The sequence below is a fragment of the Belonocnema kinseyi genome, chromosome 3 (assembly GCF_010883055.1).
Source record: "Belonocnema kinseyi isolate 2016_QV_RU_SX_M_011 chromosome 3, B_treatae_v1, whole genome shotgun sequence".
NCBI classification, from domain to species: domain Eukaryota; kingdom Metazoa; phylum Arthropoda; class Insecta; order Hymenoptera; family Cynipidae; genus Belonocnema; species Belonocnema kinseyi.
In genome coordinates this window covers 54,474,699-54,498,098 of record NC_046659.1, presented here as the reverse complement: position 1 = coordinate 54,498,098, position 23,400 = coordinate 54,474,699, and the positions used below count along the sequence as shown (strand labels likewise).

Sequence of the window (23,400 nt, the reverse complement as noted above, 5' to 3'; positions counted from 1 at the left end):
AAATTTGGATGAGTCTTACTTTTTTTGGAATGAGCAAGTTTTGTTTATTCATTTTTTTCTTGCTTGTGTCCTTTGTCCAAAAATTAATTATTTTTTTTAATTCTGATGTTTTTATGAATAAAACAAAAACTACGTGTCCTATACAAAAAAGTTATTGGTATCAATAATTTGTAGATCTTTTTTGGGTGCACAATTTTTTCCTTTCATCTTTTGTCCTAAATAGCATAGTTTGACCGCAAAATGGAATTGTTGATTTTTCATTATTTTTTGTGCAATCAAAATTTTAATTGTCAATTTCTTGGGAAAATTCCAAAATTTGTTGTGATAATCTATTACGGCGTTAAAAACTTTTATAAATAATGTTTTATTTAAACAATTCTTTCTTTTGCTTAATTCAAACACTTCATTCTTTGAATCAATTAATATTTTGTCAACTTTGTTACATGCTTATTCTGAACAATATATTACGTCTTAGGATCACAGAAATGTGTACTCATATTAAAAACCTATTTCTTCATTAACAAGAGATATTTGGTCAAATTTAGGGTAAGCTGAAGCAAAGCATCAACAAAAGAGAATTCGTAATCACCAAATGACAGTTGTCGATATCTTAATTTTAATTTTAAAAGGTCTGTGCACAAATATGGAGGAGCGAGTAGCTCGAGTTAAATACATTAACAGGCGCGAAGCACGAGATAAATATATTATTGAGCGCAAATTGCGAGATTTGGCTGTACTGTAGGCAGATTTTTTTTAGTGTATATTAAATGAATCCCTACTAAACATTGGCATTAGGATTACTAAAAAAATTAAACTGCACTTATTAAATGTAGATATTTCCTGGTCTAAATTACACTTATACGTAAGAACTTTTGTACATAATCGTAATGAATCTAGAAAAAATTTACTACAAATATATCAGACTTTCTCCAATAGCCTGAAAAAATTAGAATCTTGTTCAAAGAAATTGATTGGATAACAATTTATCGAGAATTGTGCAATAAAAGTGGTCCGTTTGTACACGTAACGTATTATATACTTTTGAACGTACTTTCATGTCACGTTAGCTGAGAGTTTGCTTTATTTGGTTGATATTCAAGTTGAGCAGAGTAGCATAGGTCAGGTACATTTTATGGTAAAGAAGTGATGTTTCGAAGTCTTACGTCCTTTGGCATGGTCGTCGCTCCTAATGGCGTGACGGGAAACAAATGTCTTATCGAGCGCTTTCCAAGCGTTGCGAAGACTCAGGCATCGCCCTTTTCAAAATGTATTTAATTATCCCACTTGAAAGTTACATAGAATGGAAGCCAAAGAAAGGATCTAATTAAAAATCCAAATTATACTTCTCATTTTCACAAGTTAACTATTTATCTTTGATATTATTAATTAAGGTTGACTTTTGATCTGCGGTACGAGAACTTCATAACAATTGTCATTTACAAAATGATTGATAAGTATATAGATTGTATTGACTTTTTTAGTATCTGCGAATCTCGATAACAAAGTGTATTTAAGAAAGTGAACTTAGGGTAATAAGCTCTTGTTGATTTTTTGTTACTGATAATGTTATTCTATTATTGTCGACATGTGATGTAGTTTTGAACTGCTTTTCATGTATTTCATATGTTACACATTTTCGAACTTTGATCCAGAAATCATGCCATGAATAGTCCTTGCTATTAATGGTAAATTAAAATAATCTTGTGAACAGAATAATACACTCAAATATGTCTGGTTACACGGAGAAAAAGATATCGCACAATAATATCGCAAAACCTCTATATTGCAAGAAAGCGCAATAAGATCACGTACAATCAGGTCCCGGAGCTTTGTACGATATTATAATGCACTAATATCACAGACAAAAATGAAGTAAAATTTTGTCGCTGTCGTCTGCTACGGCGTCCTTAGCAGGAATGGGAAAAAGGCAGAGTATGAGTCAGTTCCAGCTATAAATCGGGACTCTAGATTTAAAGCAATCACAGAGAAAATTAAAAATTTGCTACAGGTAAGACCTGCAACTGTTAATGATTAAACCTATTTCAGCAAAATTTTCACTGAGGTTAGGAAAATAATTCTGAACTCATCGACTGCGTCGCGCTGCAGTGAGCTAATTTCAGTAAAACATGTAGAATCTACGACAGAAAACACAAGAAACTATGTACTTACTCATATATTTCCTCCGAAATAAATCACATTATTGTAGACGAATTAGAACTTACTTATACAATTTAGCAAAAGCGCAAAATGTAACTGACGGATGGGAATCCCCATTCCTTACGTTATAGATTGCACAATTATGCGATATATAATCTAAAAACTTGCAATGTACGATATCACGATTTTGCGCTATTATAATGCGATAATTACGATATATAGCGCAGGAATTACGATATATATATTGTAATTTGTGCGATATAGTTTTCTCAGTGTAAATATGCATTTACTATTTTTTTCTGGTTAGAGTAACCAGAAATTCTTATTAAAACAATCAGAATTATAATTACTTTAACCAGAAAAAAAAGTAAGGGCATATTTAACCAGAATTCTGGTTGATTTAACCAGCAATTTTTTTTGAGTGTAGACTTTTTAGGATGCGTATGTATATGTATCTAAAGGTTATATCAATAGTGTTATACATATATCATTATTTATCTGGACTTGGAAAAAAGACTGAGACATAAAAGAAGAGGGGTAGAGAAAAGAAGGATGGAGAAAAGATAAGCAGCACTTTAATTTGCCAAAAAGCTTACAAATAATTGACGTGGATGAGCGGAGAAATGGACTTGGATAAACAGACTAGGATTTTGAAGAAAATGCGTGATTGCGAATTGATTAAGAGATAGAAAAATGATGGAAAGAATGTGCTTAAAAGAGACTGAGTTAACTGCTGATTGGGGAACTCTCTAAATTTGAATCAGTAAAATTTCAGTGATTGTCAGTCTAATTTCAATGAATGACTTGAAAATTTAGAGGTTATGCCTTACATGATTTACTTTCGTTTCACTGAAGTGATTAGTGAATAAGTCCGAAATCACTGAATAATCAGTGAAATGTCTAACACCTATTTCAATCAGTGAATTTTTCACTGATTCATATTTAGAGAGAAGAGATAGCAACAGATTTACTTGGATAGGCGGAGGATAGAAGAGGATTGGCATGCATGGATAGAGGATAGTCCTGCATAGAAACACTGATATTCAAAAGGATAGGGGGTTATATTGATGAAGAGATAGGGAAATACTTATGTTAATAAATTATTATACAATTCCTTTCAGTGTAAGCGTGACTCACTCGCGGTTCTACAAGGAGTTCATTTTAGGAAAGATGGGAAGGGAATTGCACCAGGCGATAAAAGGGCGGGGAGGTTAATAGATTTTTAGACTAATTTAGAATTCCTGTGTTGTTTATCTAAATAACAAGTTCGTTCCGCAACACTGCTCTAACTCAGGTCGCCGGTCAATCTCTCTATCAAGCACCCCAGGCGAAGAGCTTCACGGATAATAAAACAGGATTAACATGGATAGGCACACGAAGGGCTTGAACAGAAATATACGGATTGTAAAAGATGGAAGCAGGATTTTAAATGACCAAAAAGATATATAGATATATCCATGGATTAGTTGGAGAAATAAAATGGGTATAAATGGATAAATGTGAATTATTTAGGGATAGAAAACGATAGGAAGACTGGGATTTAGACGCATAAGGTAATTGTACATTGGAATGGAATAATCTGCATAATAGTTGTGGATAAATTTTGGGAATTATTTCTATCTTTTTCAAACTCAGTGACTTAAAATTATACGTAATGTCTGCAAGATATTCCTTTAGCCCTGTAAGGTACCATTATATGAAAATTCGTCCAGCAAAATTTATGCTTTCCTAACACTTGCAATTTCATAAATTATTGAGAGTCTATTGAAAGTTAGGAAACCTTCCCCCATCGGCAATTTCCCGGTATTTAGATCCATCGCAGCTTGCATCACACTTTGTCCACTTCTTGAGCCAATTGACGCATTGCGTAAGGAGAAAATGCTCTTTCTCGAATACTACAGGAGTAAAGGAACGATTACGCGGACCAGGAACTATTGAAACTGCGCCACGACGTCTATCGACTTCATACTTCCACAGGAACGAGTTCCCTTTAAATAAAATAAGCCACCACGGTGTGGAATGTGGAAAAACGATTAAGCAGGCAGAGGCACTGCATCAATGTCTAATGAGAGAAGCGAGTCCAGCAATGGAATATCCCAGTAGAAAAAGACAAACCTATGTTATCGACCACTGGAGAAGGATTTATCTGAACCAAACAGCAATCTGCAGTGGCTTCCGCAATTACAGCGACGTAGAACATTCTCTTCGCCGATTTCCGATTCCGATTTCACCTAACCCTGTCATTGGTCAATTGGGTTCGGTGAACGGACTACGTAATTCGCCAAACAATTCACCACCGGAAATTTCCGACTTCCGGTTTTTACATTTTACTAATGGTTGGAAGCGCCTGTTAAATTTCAAGCCTTAAATTGTCCAATTGTTCAACATGTAATATGCGCCGTTTAGAGATCGTTAATACGTGATCCCTTGCATTTGTTGTGAATAGTAATTTAAATTACAACCCTGTAAAATTCACAGCTACTTTATGAACTTCAATTTTTAGGAGTTTAAGTATCGTATAATCATCTCTCAAGGTGATATTTTTCCAGCATAATAGAAAATCGTCAAAATCGATACGATTTAAATTTTCAAGAATTTTACAGAAATGATCAGTATCCAATTTTGTCGGTATAATCAATTTTCCGAAATCCCTGGAGATTCGAGAGCTGATAAAAAAATTTCAGACTAGTATTTCTAAGTGAAGCATATAATTAGCCTAATCAAAGAAATTTAAAACAGAATCTGCTTCAGATCTTCATCAATATAATGTATAAATAAGATAAATAACCCGTGCAGAAATCGTCCGATTTCAAACGCAATACCGATCTGGCCCCGATCGGTAGAACCGTGTGGCCCATACCTTGGCCCGACCGGACCAGGCTTATTTCCCCATGATTTTCTTTGGAAGCATTCGAAAATGTCAAGTTGTAGGGAATCTTTTTGCGAAAAAACTTTTTCTAATTTGTTAACAAGTTTTATAGGCAACATATTTTCAAGAAATTAAAATTGATGCTTAAAATATTTCTGGTTATCATCCATTTTTTTCATACAAAACAAACCCTTTCCTCGAAACTGATACCATCCACAATAATTTTACGATTTTCAAAAGTATAATTCAATTTTGTATTCTGAAACCTTTTCTTTTCGTGCTTGTAGTACATTAATTCTAACTTAAAATAACTTAATTGGAAATTCAAAATATTAAGGTGGCCTTCGAAAGGAGAGGACTATTCGATAGTTTCTTGTTTACTTATATTAAAACTCCATTTGTGAAATTCATGAATGGATTATAATGAGACTCATCGTGTACCGATTGGGTTTCCCAATCGGGTGTCCCGACCTGGCCCCGGTCTGGGCGTGTGTTTCATGCGCGGCCTGACCCCGACCAGGATTCCCGATCAGGACCCGACCTGGACTGGTCTGGCCCCGATCAGGGCCAGACCGAGATTTCTGCACAGAGATGAAAACATAGAAACAACAGAGTAAGCGGCTCTAAGTCATATTGGAACAATTATTGGAAATTCCAAAGATTAGGGTAGCCATCGAAATCAGATGACCCTACACTAAAAAACACTTTTTTTTTAAGGTTCTAGTTAAATAGAAGTAATTTAAGATCATTTTGATATTTAATAAATAATAATATTTATACTTTATAAATCTCTTTTTATTCGCGAAATGCATAAAATGTCTTATTATGAGACCGATCGGGCACCGACCGGGCAGCGATCGGGTTTCCCGATCGGGAGTCCCGACCTGGCCCCGACCTGGGCGTGTGTTTCACCCGCGGTCTGGCCCTGACCAGGAATCCCGATATGGGCCCGACCCGGCCCGGTCTGGCCCCGTCCGGGGCCAGATCAAAATTTCTGCACAGTAATATGAGAAAGATAAAGTCATTTCTAAGTGATTTATTTTATAATTTAACCTACAATTCTCCAGGGGCAACTTCGAAAACATGAACGATCAAAAAAGAAAATTCCAATAACAAGTCACGAAACCTGATTCAATTCACATATAAGTCTTCCATCTAACTTTTAGTATGACTTCGCAATAATTAACGTAATCAACGCTGAAGATGATTTCAGAATGTCGACACAATATCTTTCAAACCACTTAGTAATATATAATAACAGCAAGATCTTCATAAAAAGTAATAAACGAAATAACCAAGGACGCTATACATTTTTTACTCTCATTCCTTCTAACAGTGGTAATATAACTAAACTGTCAACAGCTAAAACAAACCGGCAAAATCTCTGTAAACTCATATAACTTCTCAAGGAGTGACTATAAACCTGAGTTTTCAAGGTTTCTTTTTTATACTCTGATAAAAAAAAACAATTCTTCATTTTCACTGTTAAATGTTTAGTGAATTTGATCCTATTAACTTTGAATAATTTTTATTTAAATTTTGGTCAATCAAGATAAAACTTTCTACGGGCTTCGCACTGTGCCAATTGTGCCAATATAGCACACAGTTATCATTAAAGGTTTCAGGTGAAGTATATGAATACTTCCCAAATCATTCTACTTTCCCTCATTTGAATTTTACCGAAATTCATTTGACGAAATACCAATTTAACATAATTTATATTTTACCGAATTACTGTTTGAACCAGTTTTTATTTTCTGTATTATCATTTGCTTATTTTTGCTTCCTCATAGTGGAAGTTTTGTAATAATAACATTTTAGAAATTTTGTTCATTCCGTGGAAAAACGTTTCTCAATTTTAAAATGTCTAATGCATAGTCCTAAATAAATGCCCGTGTGTGTGTGTGTGTGTGTTGAGGAAGTTTGGAGGATTTGTGCATGTCACACTTTTTTATGAACACGATAACTTGAAAATGATTGCAGATAAATTTATGAAATTCGGAGGACTTATTTTCACCGCTAATATCTTTAAACTGACGAAGAATTTCTGAAAATATTTATTGAATTTTTTAGCTCTTTATAATGTTTCGAAAATACGGTTTTTTATAGTAAAACTTTTTTCATTACCATACTTCAATGTTCATGCAAAAATATAAAAGATTCCTTGATTCGAGACGAATCGCTTAACCTATAATATTATTACATTTTATTAAAGAGTAAGGAGGTTATCGTCATTTATATTAAATTTAAAATAGACTTTTATAGTAAATATTTTTTCATTCACATCAATTTAAAGTTGATGCGAGAAAGAATAGATTCGAAACGAATCAATTGACCTATAACATTGACACATTTGATTGAAGAGTAAGGAAGCTATGAGAATGCATAACATTTGGAAATACGATTTTTTTTTTATAGTAAAACTTTTTTCTTCCATATAATTCAAAGTTGAACCAAGAATAAAAAAAATTCCTTCGTTTAAGCCGAATCGATTGAGCTATAATATTAGTACATTTTATTAAAGAGTAAGAAAGTTTTGGTCATTTATATTAAATTAAAAATTTATTTTTGTAGTAAAAATTGTCCCATTCTCATAATTTAAAGTTGATGTGAGAATAGAAAAGATGAGTTGATTTATAATATTTGAAAACTCCTTTTTTTATAGTGAAATTGTTTCACTAACATAATTCAAAATTGATGCAAGAACGGACAAGATTCCTTGAATCGAGGAATATCGATTGACTTATAATATTAATACACTTTACTGAAGAGTAAGGACGTTATGCTCATTTATAATATTTGAAACAACTCTTATGAACACAAAAATGTTTTTAATGGACACAATTTAAAGTTGATGCATGAATAGCAAAGACTATTTGATCATAAATTTTTAAATAAAATAATTCTGAAAATTTTTGTAAAAAAAATCATAAAGTTGAGAAAGGGATAGGGTGCGAGGAAACTTCTTTTTTCCAACTCAAAATATTACCCTTTCAAATATAAAATTTGATTTGTATTTGTATTTAAAAAATTGTTTGTATTATTTTTTTATTTTTTATTTTTTAACAATTCTATTTTTAAAATGATTAAAATGAAAACTTTATTTTATCTAATATGTAAAAAATCATTATATAACTAATGCTGCCTCTACGAGGAAACAAATACGTTTGCTAACGGAATCCAAAGTGTTTGTGAAATGAGTACCATATAATTATAAATATGAACAAAGTGGAAACATTCGAGATCGAATTCGCAGCTAGTTTATTTTTCCGAAGAGCCATTTGTCCTAATTTTTAACATTCCATAACCCACATAATCTAAACGCGATGTCATAACCCTGTTCGCCGAATTGGCATGTAACTGAAATTTCATTTTAAGTCGGATTAAGATTAGGCAAACCGAAATTTTGGTTACATGGCGATTCGTAAGAATAAAAATGATGACGTATGGCAATTCCGAAAACTAAAGTTATATTAAATGGTTATTCCGAAAATTAAAAATTAGGAGAAATAGAAATTCAGAAAAATAAAAAATAAATTAAACGGTAATTCCGAAAAACATAAATTGGGGTAAATTGCTAATGGGTCAAATGGATTTTGGGAAAATAAAAATTAGGGAAAGCAGAATTTACAGAAGGTCCATACTCCTCGTTTGAGCTACGTTTTAATTGTAGAAATGTTGAATTATTATCTAAGTTATTTGAATACATGATTGCACGTTAAATACTAAGCTTATCATGCAAATTGTTTTTTTCGAGCATTTCATACGTAGAGACCCTTTCACCTTTTCGAGGCAAACAACCTCTTTCACATGCCTTTTCTAAATGAAACCTGTAATCTTTAGACTGCATGCTGATCCTAAGTGAATCGGGGCCAGCATTTCCAGTTTCGAATTAATTCATTGGTCCATAATGAGAAAAAAGGTGTAATCCTTATGATATTCAAGTTTCTACAAATAAAATTTCGAAGCTAAATGAAAGGTTCTGTAAAAGACTACATTTTTGGTAAATGTCATGCCATCAATATTTAAGAGTCCATTTGCAATATTTAATTTAGAAGAACTAAAAATCTCCGCAGAAAAACTTCGGCGGGGTATTTATGCATGTAATTACTTACATAACTTTAAATTATGATTTAAACGGAATATTGATTGCGTATATTAGCATTGCAAATTATTTTAAGAATTAAAAGGAGTGCGTAATTTCATAAATGAACAATTTTTCAGTTAACCAATTTTACATTGACAAGTTACAAATTAAGCGATAAAATTTTTATCATTGGTAGTTGCATGTGTACAAACATGAACAAATGCAAGTAAAATGTTTTTACAAATTACGAAAATCAAATGCTAAAAATAAGAACATTCGAAAATACAATCGTATTTTTTTATTAATTCATTATTTATGTATTGTATATTAATTTATTATATTATATAGGATTCGTTCTCTACTCACAGAGAGTTACCAAGTGACAATGTGACGTAAACTCACCTGAAACAAAACAAAAAAAATTTTTTTAGATATATAAATAATAAAATATGGAACATTTTCATGATAAATTATTTGATGTTATATACAATATTTTTAATGTTCAGGCCTTGAAAACTAAACAATTTCAAAAATTATGTAGAGCAATCTAAATTAAATTTTACTGAATTTAATTTCAAGATTTTTTACAACTGAATAATTAAAAATGTCGATAAACTGCTTTAGGTCATCAAAACTTATAAAAATTTAAATTGTGAAAATACTTGTAGAGAATTTCAATTTAAATCGTTACAAAATTTTAATTTTTAATTTTCACCTGCTTATAGTGTAAGAGTTAAAAATATGACAAAGATAAATTGAAATCATTTGAAACATTAAACTTAGTTTGTAGCGTTTAAAGTTACTCAATTTTAAACTGGAAGCGTTCAAAGCTTATGATTTAAATTTCTCTTAGGTCAAGAGATTTCATTAATTTACATACACCTGCGAAAGTTATGTAACCTTTAAAAGCGAACAACAATCATATTCCTCGCAAGTTTGAGCGTAAGCTTGTCTATCTGAGATCACGCTTCGCTCTCAAGGTTTATGCATAGACCTCTTGAAATTAAAGGTTAAACCATTAACAACTGTAATTTGGTAATTTTGAATTTCTTCTTGTTAAGGCTCTTTCGGCTTTAAAGAATATATTCTCATCACTTGTCTCGCCCTCGATTAAAGATTGTCTAAACTGCAAAATTTTCGATATTATTTCAACTCTATTACATTAAATGTATGCGTGTCATTAATTTCTCTCAGGCTGGAATTACTTATTCATATATTGCATAATAATAATCGGTGAAGGATTCGAAATAAAAATTGTATTCTCTAGCGTTATTTTATTTTAGTTACCCAAAGAAATGTATAACTTTTTATTTCCTTTTTGTTTGCTCTCTCCATTTTATTCGAAGTCTCTTGGCATACAAAAAGAAAACATTTTTTGTTTTATATAAACAAATTTTTTTAGATGTGCCACCAGAATTTTTTAAAAATATTTTGAAATTTATATCATCCTAAATGTTCCTTATATTAAAACACATAAATCGCTAGTTCTTATATATTCGATAAGTTTTTTTTATTTAAAAAAAAATTATTACATTTTTCAAATGTCTTCAGCAACCTGTGAAAATTATTTTATTGGAAAAAGAAAAAATAGGTAGAAACCTTTTTAAGAAGAGGAATAATTTCAGGGTTATCACAACATTTTTTTTAATTAAAGAAGTAGAGTTTTATAAATATTAGAGTTTAAGATTTTTTAATTTATACCAGCAGAAATCGTACACCCATTCAAAAAAATGAATAGCTATTTCTTATTTTATCGATATTTTTTTCGATTTTTAAACAAAAATTTAATTTTTCAAATTGTTCTAGTGACCTCTCCAAATTATTTTATCGGAAAAGCCACAAATACATGTTCACTCCCTTTGAAAAGGGTAATCAATCAGGGAGTAAGATTTTTAAATTTATTTAAATTATTTGATGATTGTTACTCTGAATATTACAGCTAACATTTCCTTAAATTTGTTTTTATATGGAATAATACCATTATAAAAAGATGATCCCTACTTTTGCCTTTTTCGGTCAAAACACTCTTAGCAAACTCAATATTTTAAATTTCGGAGACAAACCAAAATTTAAAAAAAAATTAAACAATAAATATGAGTGTTTACGACAAAAAAGGCCGGAACATTATTATTTTTTTAAATACCATTTTTCGCCAGTAAAACAAAAACCATCAGTCTTACTAAAGAATGATCTAAATGAAAATAGATCTTTTGAGAAAAATAATTTTTCTCAAAATTTTTCTTATGTCTCGTATCGCTTGGCTCAGAATATGAATTTTCGATTTTTCATTAGAATTTTTGTTGAAAGAAGGTTGGTTAACGAACTTGATATTGAATTTTAGGCCTTTAAAAAGTAGCCCGAAATCCAATTCCAAAATCCTTTCGAAAGTTATCGTGCCTATAAACTACAAAATACTACTTACCACTACTACCACTGAAAAAACAGAAGATAAACTTTACATCGATTTCCGACGAAAGATTCTCTGTGACAAAAATTAACTTCACAGGATAAACTTTACAAAAATATCGGTTAAACTTTCTTTGGTTTTTCCATGACAAATAAATGTTTTTTGAAAGACGCAACGTTGGCTCAACAAAACTTTATCGCTCTCAAAAATTTCATGCAACAAATTTTATTCTTAGTTTTTTCTGTGACTACTATACTAATCTTTCTAAATCGGCTCGACATGCATCACTGACAGACACCCTCGTAAACCCCGGGTTTTCTTACTGAGGGGGTCACAAAACTTCGAAATTTAAATAAAAATGGCGATGTCTAATTTTACATTAAACAAACAACTTCTCATCAGGATGAGAATCTGGAAACATTAAGTAAAAGTCCATTCCAATTAATTAAAAATGCAAATAATAAGGTGAATCGCTTTTCACAAAAGAATGAAGATGCAGCAGCAAGGAAGTGAAGCTGAACAAAAGAGATTGTAAGATTCTTCACTGTCACTTTCTCAGTGATCAATGATGAATGACCAATCACGTAAAGACTAAACAATCAAAAATTTAACCACAGTTAGGAACAGTTAGGAATCGAAGAGAAATGTTTCCATAAAAAGAATTTCATCCATAATCCGTGAATTTATTTTTGGTTCTTATATCGATTTGTTATATTTATTACAGACATGTAGTTATTATTACAGGTATGTGTATAATTTATTATAGATCCGTATTTATTAGAGACAAGTATTCATTTCGATTATATTTACTAGCAAAGCGGTATGTATGAGTGAAAGAAATATCACTGCAATAAGGATGCACGTATCACTATCATCGTAAAACACTGATACCTTCAGTACATCAAGACACTTTGCTCAACTTAATTAAGCTCGAGCTCGAACCGAAGAAGCCTCCGAATTCTCTTTTTACATCGCATTTCATGAAATAAGATCTCCCATTATCCCTTGCCGGAAGTTTAATTAGCATAAGAATTAATAGTAATAAGAATATATACAAATAGGACATACATATTGTGACGAACTGGGCATGAATCATAAATTAATTCACAAGAAGAAATGAATTTCGAAAAATTAAGATCTCAATAAAGATTAAGTGTTTCCTCAGTTATTTCCAGAATAGATATTTAGATTTAGATTTGTAATATGCTGTACTCTAATTAGATAGTATTATATTAAGTTAATGGTAAATAATTACAGTTTCGTGTAGTAAAATACAATAAAAAATGGTAATCGTAGACAATCTTATATAAAAAACATTTCAGTGTTGAAATGTTGTCACAGGCTTATACTGCCCAACATGTCAAAGGCATTTTTGGTTAGAGTTGGGATTTTTTATTTGATCATCAGTCACGGACGCATTTTTATAATGCAATCAAGTGATCTGATGAGAGCAGTCTGCCCAGACATATTGGATAAAAAGTCTGGTTTTTACCCCATTATTGACGGACTGGGTTGCAGTCAAGTACACGATGGGGGGGACCTACAGCTTAAGGTGGGTTCCGAACCACCAGAACCTCGGTAAAGGTACATTGAAAAATTTCTAGAGGTAACGGCTCAGGGATCGAACCCCGGACCTCTAAGGTGAAGTCCGAGTGTCTAACCAACTGAGCCACCGAGGTTTATTATTATTATTATTATTATTATTATTATTATGTGAAACGGCAATTGAAATAATGCTCAACGATTTTCTATCCTATGCAATATATTGAATAGAAAGTTTGAAAATTTATATCATTTTCAATATGCGTCAATAATGGATGTCGCATACATGTGCTGTGACTCAATTATAGATAAGCTAACCTTTTTTTTTATTAACAAATCTCAGGTAAGGCTGGAAACTAATTAGGCATTTAAGGCAGATAATTCTTATAAAAAAGTTTAAAGTACATACTGTTCATAGCATGCATTAAAACTATTCTTCGTGATGTAGGCGATAACTATAAGGCCCCGACTACGTAATCAAGACTCTAATCGTATGTTGCACATAACTATAATTTTTTCTATTAACTTTTATTGTGTGTAAAAGGAGAGAGAGCAGGTGAAATTAGCTCCTATATTTTTTTTTCTTCCGGTATATTTTAATTCTTCATAATTTATTATTGCAGGAAGTGTCTGAGCGTATCAACAAAGTATGGCTATTTGTACAGAAATTTCGATGCTACTAGCCACAGCCTTAATTGTATACGTGTCTTATGAACTTCAGTAAAATAACTTAGTGCGATTCTTCTGAAATTGAAATATAGATTTCATCGAAATTCTGCAGAAAAATTCCTTTAAAATTCAATTCAATGTTAAGGGCAATTTTGTCTGATGTCGCGGGAAATTATGTAGAATTTTTGTGGATGAATTATTCTATGAAATGTTTACAAGATGTCTGTATAAGGAAACTCTACAATCAAACTCAGTATTAGAACCTTTTTTGTGATCAAACTCTATCAATTCAGTTGAATTATCACAGTAATACAAAAAAAAAAAGCTTAGAAGGAATTTGAAATGGAAGTCCATAGCATTTAGATTCACTGAAAAAACGATATTCTAATTTTAAGAATTTCCCACCAAGTTGAAGAATATTTGCAACTTAAATAAGCGCCGAGAATATATTCTTAATGTAAGATGGAGGAGGCCCTCTTATCTTAAGAATATATATTATTTTTAAATTATTCTTGTCTATGTGATAATAAGGTATAGTTAATCTTAGACAATAGAGGTTAGGTCTCAGTGTGACTGCGCGAAATAAATACATGATAAATACATGTAAATAGTGCTTTGCTAAATCTTTAATTGAAAAGTAAATAAACTGTGAATATCAAAGCCAGGAGTAAGCATATACTGTTAAATTAAGTAAGTAAACAATGTATAGGTTAAAAACTATTTTTCCAGTTGAAAACTAGAATGCACTAACTACATTTTGACACATTTTGATGAAAGATATTTAATTATTTGTAAGTTGTACTTACCACTTTTCTTTAAAGCGAAATGGTAAATGTCCAAAATTACAACAAAAAAACTGGTCTGAAAGCACGAGGCACGAAACGTTAAAAGAAATTGTTAAACTGAGTAAGGCGCATTTTCCTTTGCGCATTTATTCTCCCCAATAATATTCTCATTTGAAGAATATTTTCTTCCTTTGGTTAGAATATGCCTGTAAGAATATGATACTCTTAGGATTAAAATATCGTTTTTTCCGTGTTTTTTTAATGTAGGATCTTTTCATTTCAAATTTTTACACACTAAATCCCAAGGTGACAAATTTTTATCCAAAATTAGATCAAATCGTTGCACAATGGAAAAGTACGCAGTAACATGTACAAAGGAAAATTAACTTTTCCATTGTGCAACGTTTTTATCCACTTTTGAATCAACATTTGACACCTTACGATTTCGTGCGTATATACACGGAAAAAAAATTCTTGAGGCGAACAAGTGAATAGAGAATATATTAAACTCAAAGAAAGTGTACGCTTGGATTAGGTAAAACGTTTAGTTAGAAGAGTTACACATTTAGTTACTTTATATAAATTGTTCTCGTAAATCAGGAATTTGGGCAAAATTGCTAAGTTCGAAAGTTTATTATTTTCGACAGATTATGTATAATTGTATTATCTTCAGATTAGAAAAAAATTTAGTTGTCATAGAAATATATTAACTTACAGTAGTCAATTTTTCGTCTGGTATCGCGAAAATGAATTTCCCTGAAATCCGTGTAATGCACTTGAAAGTCGAGTTTGTTGTTTTTATTGCGTTTCTTGATATTTCAATATAGTTATCGCCTACAATCGAAACAAATGTAAATTATTATTACTGCATCATAAACTCCATTTAATATTAACAATCGCGCACATTTTAAGTGGTAAAATGCGTTTAATTGTCCAAAGTAAATCTCAACTGTCACTGCTCCCGATTAAACCGTCGCCATTTTATTTCGCTGCTCCCATAATGCACCGGCGCTCTTCCGACAATTGCTTCAGACACCTATTCTTAATATCCCTATTATAGCTATACTTATTAGGGGTTTGACTGTACGATATCCCTGGCATATGGAAAATGGTCAAAGATATTCATTTTCGCTGATCCAGGGATCTTTCTAAATTCCTTCGTTCGTTTGCAGCCTAATGTTTGGCTATAATAAGGAATAATATCCCTGTCACAACTCAATTTTTTTTACCCTGTAGAAGTTTTGTGTATCTCGTATAGAATATGCCTTCCGTTCTGCTAAAAAATAAAAAATTCCATAAAATTACAATGCTCATTTCATGTAGAAGAGGACGGTAAGTTGGTGCACTTTCATTTGCACAAAACTATAATTGTTAGGCTCACGTGAATAGCTCTTTGGAATTTTTACATAATATACGTAATTGATAAAAAATTCAAAATCAATCAATTTTCCAAACAAATTTTATTTCAAGTTTATATATTTAGAGAATTTTTACATTCGCATCATTTATGATTGAGAAAGTATTAGAATTGTCCGAAATTTGACACCACAATTATTCAGCAGATCTCCACGTTTCGAGAACCCCTGAATCTGAAAATCATGTTTTTACGATGTCGTCTGTGTGTCTATCCGTCCGTAAACACGATAACTCTCGAAAAAATTAACGGATCAAATCCATCTTTGGCACACATTTTTTAGATCCCAAAAGAAAGGACGAGTTCGTTAACCAACTATTTTTAATAAAAATTCAAAAAGTGAGGGCATTTAAAAAATTTTTGAGACCACTATTTATCTGAATTTGAAAACTATATGCACGGATATCTGTGTACGGATATCTATGAATTAACAAAAATTGTTATACCAAAAAAGATCTAAAATTTCGTTAAGAATCACTTCATAAATTTCCTTTCTACAGTCTTCTTTTAAATTCCTTTAGGGGCACCAAATTAGCCTGCTGTCCCCTAATTATGTAGAAGTTGCACTGAATTTCTATAAACTCAGTTAATCTGGAATATATAATACTCCGTACAATTTCGATCAACTTTCCAGGATACTTTTTTCAATTTTCGTGTACAATTTCTGAAAGATGCTGTGTATTTTTTAGTACAACTTTTATATAATATTTTAAATATTATATAAAATTGTTAGATTGATTTAATACAAATTTTAGAAGACTTCAAATGGAATGAAAATAAAATTATATGGAGGATCCGCTCTGAAATGTAATCTTTTTAGATTAATTACACGAAAACACATACATTCTTCATATAATTCTTAAAGAGAGTCCATGCAAAATCTATGAAGTAATTCTTTTTTCACCAATAAACGGAAAAAATATAAATTCTAATACTTTAAAAAGGAAGGAATTGAATCAACCATGATATAAATGGGTTGATGAAATGAATTTGTAAATAATCTTTTCGTGGCACGGTAAACTATAAATTTCTTCTAACTATCAAAACGCTGTCGCTCTATGTTTGATTCAAACTTTTCTGCTGTCTAGTACCAGTCTTGGCGCTATCTAGGAATTCCTTACGAATTTGAATATATGTAGACTGCCCAGACTTTACCTGGTTTCGAGACAGAATCTCGGTAATAATTATCTCCAGTAATAATTAAATGAACACTAACATATTCAGGATAATAAACAATAATTATTGTAAGTAACTGAAATCTTCATATACGAACTTTATGTATTCTTAACAATAAATTTTTTAAAGAATGTCTAGAAACATTTTCTTTCAATTGAATTATATAATAAAGTTCTCATAAATTTATATTAAACTTAAAATAATTATAATGCTATGTATTATATTGATAATATTCAAGAAAATCGAATTTTAACATACGTGACTTATTTTGTTTATTTCTTGATTGCGTCAATAATAATTGAGTCTAACGTATTAATTATTTTAAATAATAAACAATAATTATTTCGTAGCCTAATCGGAAGTATAATTATACAAACTGTATAATTTTCAATGACTTATATACACATACAGCACTTTTGATGTTAAAATTTCTATATGTTTTATTGAATTAAATATTACGATGTTATGAATTGAAATTGATGGTCTGGATCGAGGAACTCGCCCAGCGCTCGAGATCGTATAAAATTATTGTCCATGTGCACGGAGAACAATTTTTAGTCACAAAATTGATCTTTTTTAAATATAGACTTGCAGAGAATGATGAGACGGCACGTTTTTCTATTTTCGGTTTTTTCATCAGATGAGTATTTTTAATAATAGGCTTGAAAAACTGAAAAAATTCGGCCCTAGATTCAGTTACTTTTGAAGAAATAAATCATCGTAAGTTGGGCAAATATTATCGGAATTGTTTGAAACTCTGATGTACATACTAAATATACTCTAGCGATGCCTACAAACTGAATAAAAACTGAAAATTTCCTACTGTTTAATAATATTTAATTGCAATACGACAAAATTGGTAAAAAATTAACTTTTAGAGATGACTAAGTGTGTTAATGACCGGACAAAGTTACATCAACACAATATGAAGTTATATTTTTATAACTTTTATATTTTTATTATTTTTATTATTGATTATTGTATATCAGAATAAATGATCTGTCTAGAAACTAGTCGATCAGGCCGTTACATCCCAGTCTAGCCACTGAACAGTCAGCTTGGGGCGTTCCAGGATCGACTCAAGACGGACTAGTCTGATACAATACAGTGCCACGAATTTTTTCCACATGGGAATGCAGACCGTGAAAAAGATCTTCAAAAGGAATTAATTGATTTCCTAATGTATAATAATATTAATAATTTAATAAATTTGTATTGTTTGTCGAGAATACCTAATTGATACTTTTTTTAATTGGGCACAACAGTTTTTAATTTAATTCTAAAGCCTATCTAGCATACTTTTTACAGCGCTTGAACTAATTAAGTCAAGCAAGGGTTATTCATGTACTAATTCTAATAAAGCAATTAATTTGGTACTTTTCAACATTTAACCAACCACAGAAATCAAATAATTATTTTTCATATTACAATAATTAATTTGAAAACCAAACCGATTCTCAAAAATTAAAATTCACACCTGATTTACAGAACAGACCAGAACCTCATTGTCTAAAAAATCTCACGTTCCGTTGTACCCTAACAAAAGAATATCCTCCACGAGAAATGATTTCATAACCAATGCACCGTATAAAACACCTCATACAATTTTTTTTCTTAACAAATATAATGTAGACTATCATAGCTGGCAATCCAGGGAGAGAATAGCGTTAACGGGGTATAATGGAGCGTTTTAATTACAACGTTAGAGGAGCTAATTATGCCGTTAGCATGTTTACTCATTACCTGCAGTCGAATGTTTGGAAGAATCAACATGCTGGGACTTCAAAAATTATTGCTGCAAAAATTTGATTCCGTCGACCTCTAGTTTACGTTGCGGAACCTTGTGGTCGTTGCAAATGCACCTTTTCACTGCAACAGGAAGTGGGTAACGTGCAAAGAAGGTTTTATCCTTTCGTAAGGAATTCACTTTTTTGTTTGGATATAAACTCCAGGATTTAAAACTTCTTTTCAGGACTCATTCACTTTTTACACGAAACAAAAGCTCTTTCACAATTTCCAGTTTCAAGTTAAATAGTCCAGAGATCACTATAACAAGTTGTGCACTTTAGCTTTCCTCTTTTAGGTAAATTTGTTGTAATTATTAGTCTTTCTAGTATGGTTGTCAGTGTTTTTACATTTTTGTCTTTAAAACATATATACAGGGCCTGTTATTTCGTTGCTCTAAATTATTTTTAGTATTGATAATCTTCAAGTTCGTCTTTTAAGTCTCTCTGCACCCTATTTTCTTTCATCTTAACCCAGAGTCACTGAATCTCATCCGCACGCACCTTTCACGTCCATCTCTAGAACCGGAAGTGCGTGCACTTCTCACAAAGTGATCGCACCGATGAACATTGATTGAAACAAGAAAATTGGGTCGTAAGCCGACGTCAATTATTGTACTAAATAAGTTGTTTAATGCCCCCTTGTTTTAATTAATTCCGTATCTAAACATTGGCAACTGGTCACTTATTATCCGCACTTTTTGTCTAGTCCCAATGACTGAAGAACAAGTATATACATTATGGAGAAGATTTAAATTGACCCACAATACTTAAAGTTATTAAAATCCTCAGTGAATGTGCAGTTAAATGAATGAAAATCTCTGTTATGAAATACACAACGCGTAAACTGCAGGATTTAAAGGATAATGTTCTGAATGAATTGAATTTTCTAGATGACGTTTCTAGTGATTAGTTAGTAGATCACACCGGGATTCAGCTGACTTGAACGCGTACAACGATGGCATACTACAGGTTACCGAACGGAGCAGAAGGAAGAAGAAAGAGTTGAACTCGAAGTGGGGATATGAAGTGGTATGGGGATAGGATCGAGGTTGGGGATGGTGGTATCCTCTAGTCTCTAGTCTGGTCTAGTCTAGTCTAGCTAGCCTGTATTTTCCAACATGCTATGAGCTGATACCATAAAGCTAGAAGTGCTCTTCAGTTGAAGCGCCAGCGGCGTATAACTTCGCGAGTCTTCAGGGGAATTAAGTTTATACTTTTAACAATTTAAAAAGAAACTGGTTCGGTTGGATAAAGTATGCGAAATCATTCCTTCGATCCCAAGCTCCTGAGTATAGGTTCAAGTTAAAATATGTTCTCTGATATTGTTCCGCATGTTCACAACCCTAAGGCCTAAGCTAAAAGAAACTACAGCTGAAACGTCTTCTTGAGATAGAAATTTTCTAGGTTTTCCGATCTTTCTGTTTTTTTATTGCAAGAAAATTACTCGCGTCTTCCCTATAAATTATTTTTTAGTAGAGTAAATCGTGAAGTATATCAAAAGATTGGAAAAGCATTAAACAGTTTAAACCTTGACATCAGATTTACTGTAAGACCATATTGTATATATGTATATAAGTAATGCCACTGCTTACTCTCTCAAGCCGTACATACGTGAAAAGTGATTTACCCATTTGCTTTACTCACATTGTCGACCAACTATTACTTGCTTTTGACTGACACTTTAGTAAAAAGTTAAATACTACTAAACGATGAATTATTCATAGTAATTTTCAATAAAGTAAATTAGTGGCTGATTTTTCACCTGCTTGTTATAGACATTTACCGACATCTAGAACTTTCTATGATTATACATAATAGTTGGAAATATTATATAAACTTTTCATTTTTTTAAAACATTTTTTGTACAATAAAAATTTAAAGTATTGCTAAATTGAGGCCAAACAATTTTGAATAGAAAAATATATCCAGTTTTGAGGAAATAGATGTAGAAGCATAAAATCTCAAAGGGACACTCATTACAAATTTGAACAGGCTTGACTGCGGATTACGATGAAAAATGTAATCTTCTGATTACATTAGGCAATTCGGAGTAAATCGTCCAAGAAGTTTAAAGTTACAATTTCACAGGTTTGAGTATGTTTTGGTCAGCGATTGAAAATCAAATTTTCAAGTTTACACAATAATAAAAACTTTCTCTCGAGATAAAAGGAAGCTAAATAATAATCAAAATTTTTGTAGGCAAAAAAATTACACCAAACTCTGGCTTTCAGTCCAGTGTGGAGGGTTGCCTTCAAATAGCCTTGGAGTGACTTCGGGGGAATCGAAACGTAAACAGTCAGGGCCACCTGAGCCGTTTCCAATTGGAATGCATGATATTGCGCAATATCCTTGACTGTATCACGGGCACTGTGGCCGAAAACGGGGTGAATGAAAGCGAGAGTTTGGCGTATTCTGCACCTAGAAACTCGAAATTTAGTCTGGCGGTATCGAACTTAGACGATTTTTCGGTAGAAGGACTATGCTAAAATATTAACTATAATCTAAATTACATTTTGTTTATTACTATATATATATATATTAAACAATGAGAATTTGAAAAAATATGTATATCACAACAGGTATTTGATTTTTTCAACAGGAAAAACGCTTTTAGAGCGTCCATTAAATACGTAAGGATTATTTGTGTGGGAGGCAGGGTCGGAATAGCTTACGTATTCTTACTTGGGAGGGGGGGGGGGCAACTCAATTCTCACTTAAGTTTGCCCTTTCTAAATACTTGCCTGAAACATGTTGATTAAAACCTTTTTTGGCGGTTGAAATTAATTGTTATGATACCATACACATTGTATCATTATTTGCTTTATTTCTTCCCTATTAAGAAATATTTCAGATCACAACACATCCAATAAATATAGAGTCGAGGAGTTAACTATTCTTAAAATATGGTGTACATATATCTTTCGTGATATCTTGTGGAACCCTTTGAAATTATTGTAATCCTTTGAAATCCTGTTAATTCTGTTTCAAATTTTTTAAATCCCTTACGAATATTTAAATGATGCGAATATTCTTTGAAATCCTATGAATCCCATTGTGGAAATCGCTTAAAATTTTTTGAGAATACCGTTAAATTAATTGAAATCCTTAGAATCGCCTGCAATATTCACAATGTCATACAAATTCCTTAAAATGTTTTAAAATATAAGTTAGGATCCTTAAAATTTTATGAAATATTTCGTAACATATGAACACTCGGTTTATTTCCAGAGCCGAGGGTTGCCTGTAAATAGCCTTAGAACAAGTGATGCATATCGATCATTTTTGGACGAGGTTTTAATTTTATCTGACGAGATTTTGGAAAAAAATGTAAATGCTTGTAAAGCATCACTACTTGGAACTAAGGCGGAGAATTCAAAACGTAAACAGAGCAACCTAAACTGTTTCCAATTGGAATATATATTATAATGTTGCGCAGTATACTCGATTGAGTACTCACGCACTGCGGCCCTTCCATGGCGACAGTCGCAACCACTCTCGCCTTTCTCCCCTCAAACTGCATGGACCACCAATTCTAGGAAGAACTAAACCGCGGGAATCTAAAACACGGTTCTGGTGTATTAGGAAATCTCTTGAAATAAACTAACAAACAGATTGACCCAAATCTCGAATTTACTAAATTTCTTAATGAAAAAACTATAATACAAGATCCGCTTAGTTAAGTGGGATTTCGAAGAAAATCCTGGTGGGTCGGTACTATTTTAAGCAATCTGGACTGGTTGACTTGCAGGATTGGACCGCTTTCTGATTCCCAATCATTTGATTTAAACATTTTACCCAAGCCGATTTTGTACCCCAATTCGATCCTGTCAAGATTCATGCTGTTCATATATGGAAAAACCTGGCACTTGAATAGATAAAATTGTGTCACAGGAAAAAAGTTTAAAAACAACTTTCAATAGGAAGTAATTGAAACTTAAATTTCAAGCAGTATTTCCATCTCATGCCAACTATCAGACGTGCAATGATTGCTAAGTCAATTGATGCAAAATAATGTATCAGAAAATGCGTTCGTAGAAACAGAATGTTGCTACTTACTGTATGATGAAACAGTGGCTTCTGTGTTTTACAAACTTGTCTTTAACCAAAAGGAATAAAGCGTAAAATTATTCGATTTTGTTTTAAAAAACTGAATGAAACAATTGAGCATTAATTTTGAAAATTAAACATTTCCCAAATACAATTTTCACGTGTTTATTATTGTTTGTTTTAATTTTTCAGTTTATTAGCCAAATTGTTTGGTATAGAAATCGAATTATAAAAAAAATGCTCCTCTTTAAAAACAATAATATCAATTGATATTTCCATATATACTGACGCTTTAAACAAATGTTTACGTGCATTTAAATTTGCTGAATTTCAACTACAGAATAATTTTAAGTGAAAATGAAAAAGTAAAGTCGATAAACTTCATTTTCAGTTTTCTAAACAACAAATTTCTTTTCATTGCAAAAAAGGCATAATGCGAACCATGCGTGGAATTTGTGTC

The 23,400-nt window shown here is 31.7% G+C and overlaps 1 protein-coding gene across 2 annotated transcripts in view; it reads right to left on the bottom strand.

The window, feature by feature from the left end:
* The window catches only part of LOC117168885 (rhophilin-2), a 177,904-nt gene that overhangs the window by 128,221 nt on the left and 26,283 nt on the right, over positions 1 to 23,400 (bottom strand). Inside the window, exon 1 of one of the 2 annotated variants that reach the window (XM_033354791.1) lies at positions 18,850 to 19,840. The exons of the other annotated variant lie outside the window; for it this stretch is intronic. Within the exon in view, the coding sequence (XP_033210682.1) occupies positions 18,850 to 18,879 (30 nt within the window). The 5' untranslated portion in view covers positions 18,880 to 19,840. Of the gene's footprint in view, positions 1 to 18,849; positions 19,841 to 23,400 lie in introns of those variants that run through there. 2 annotated transcript variants of the gene reach the window in all.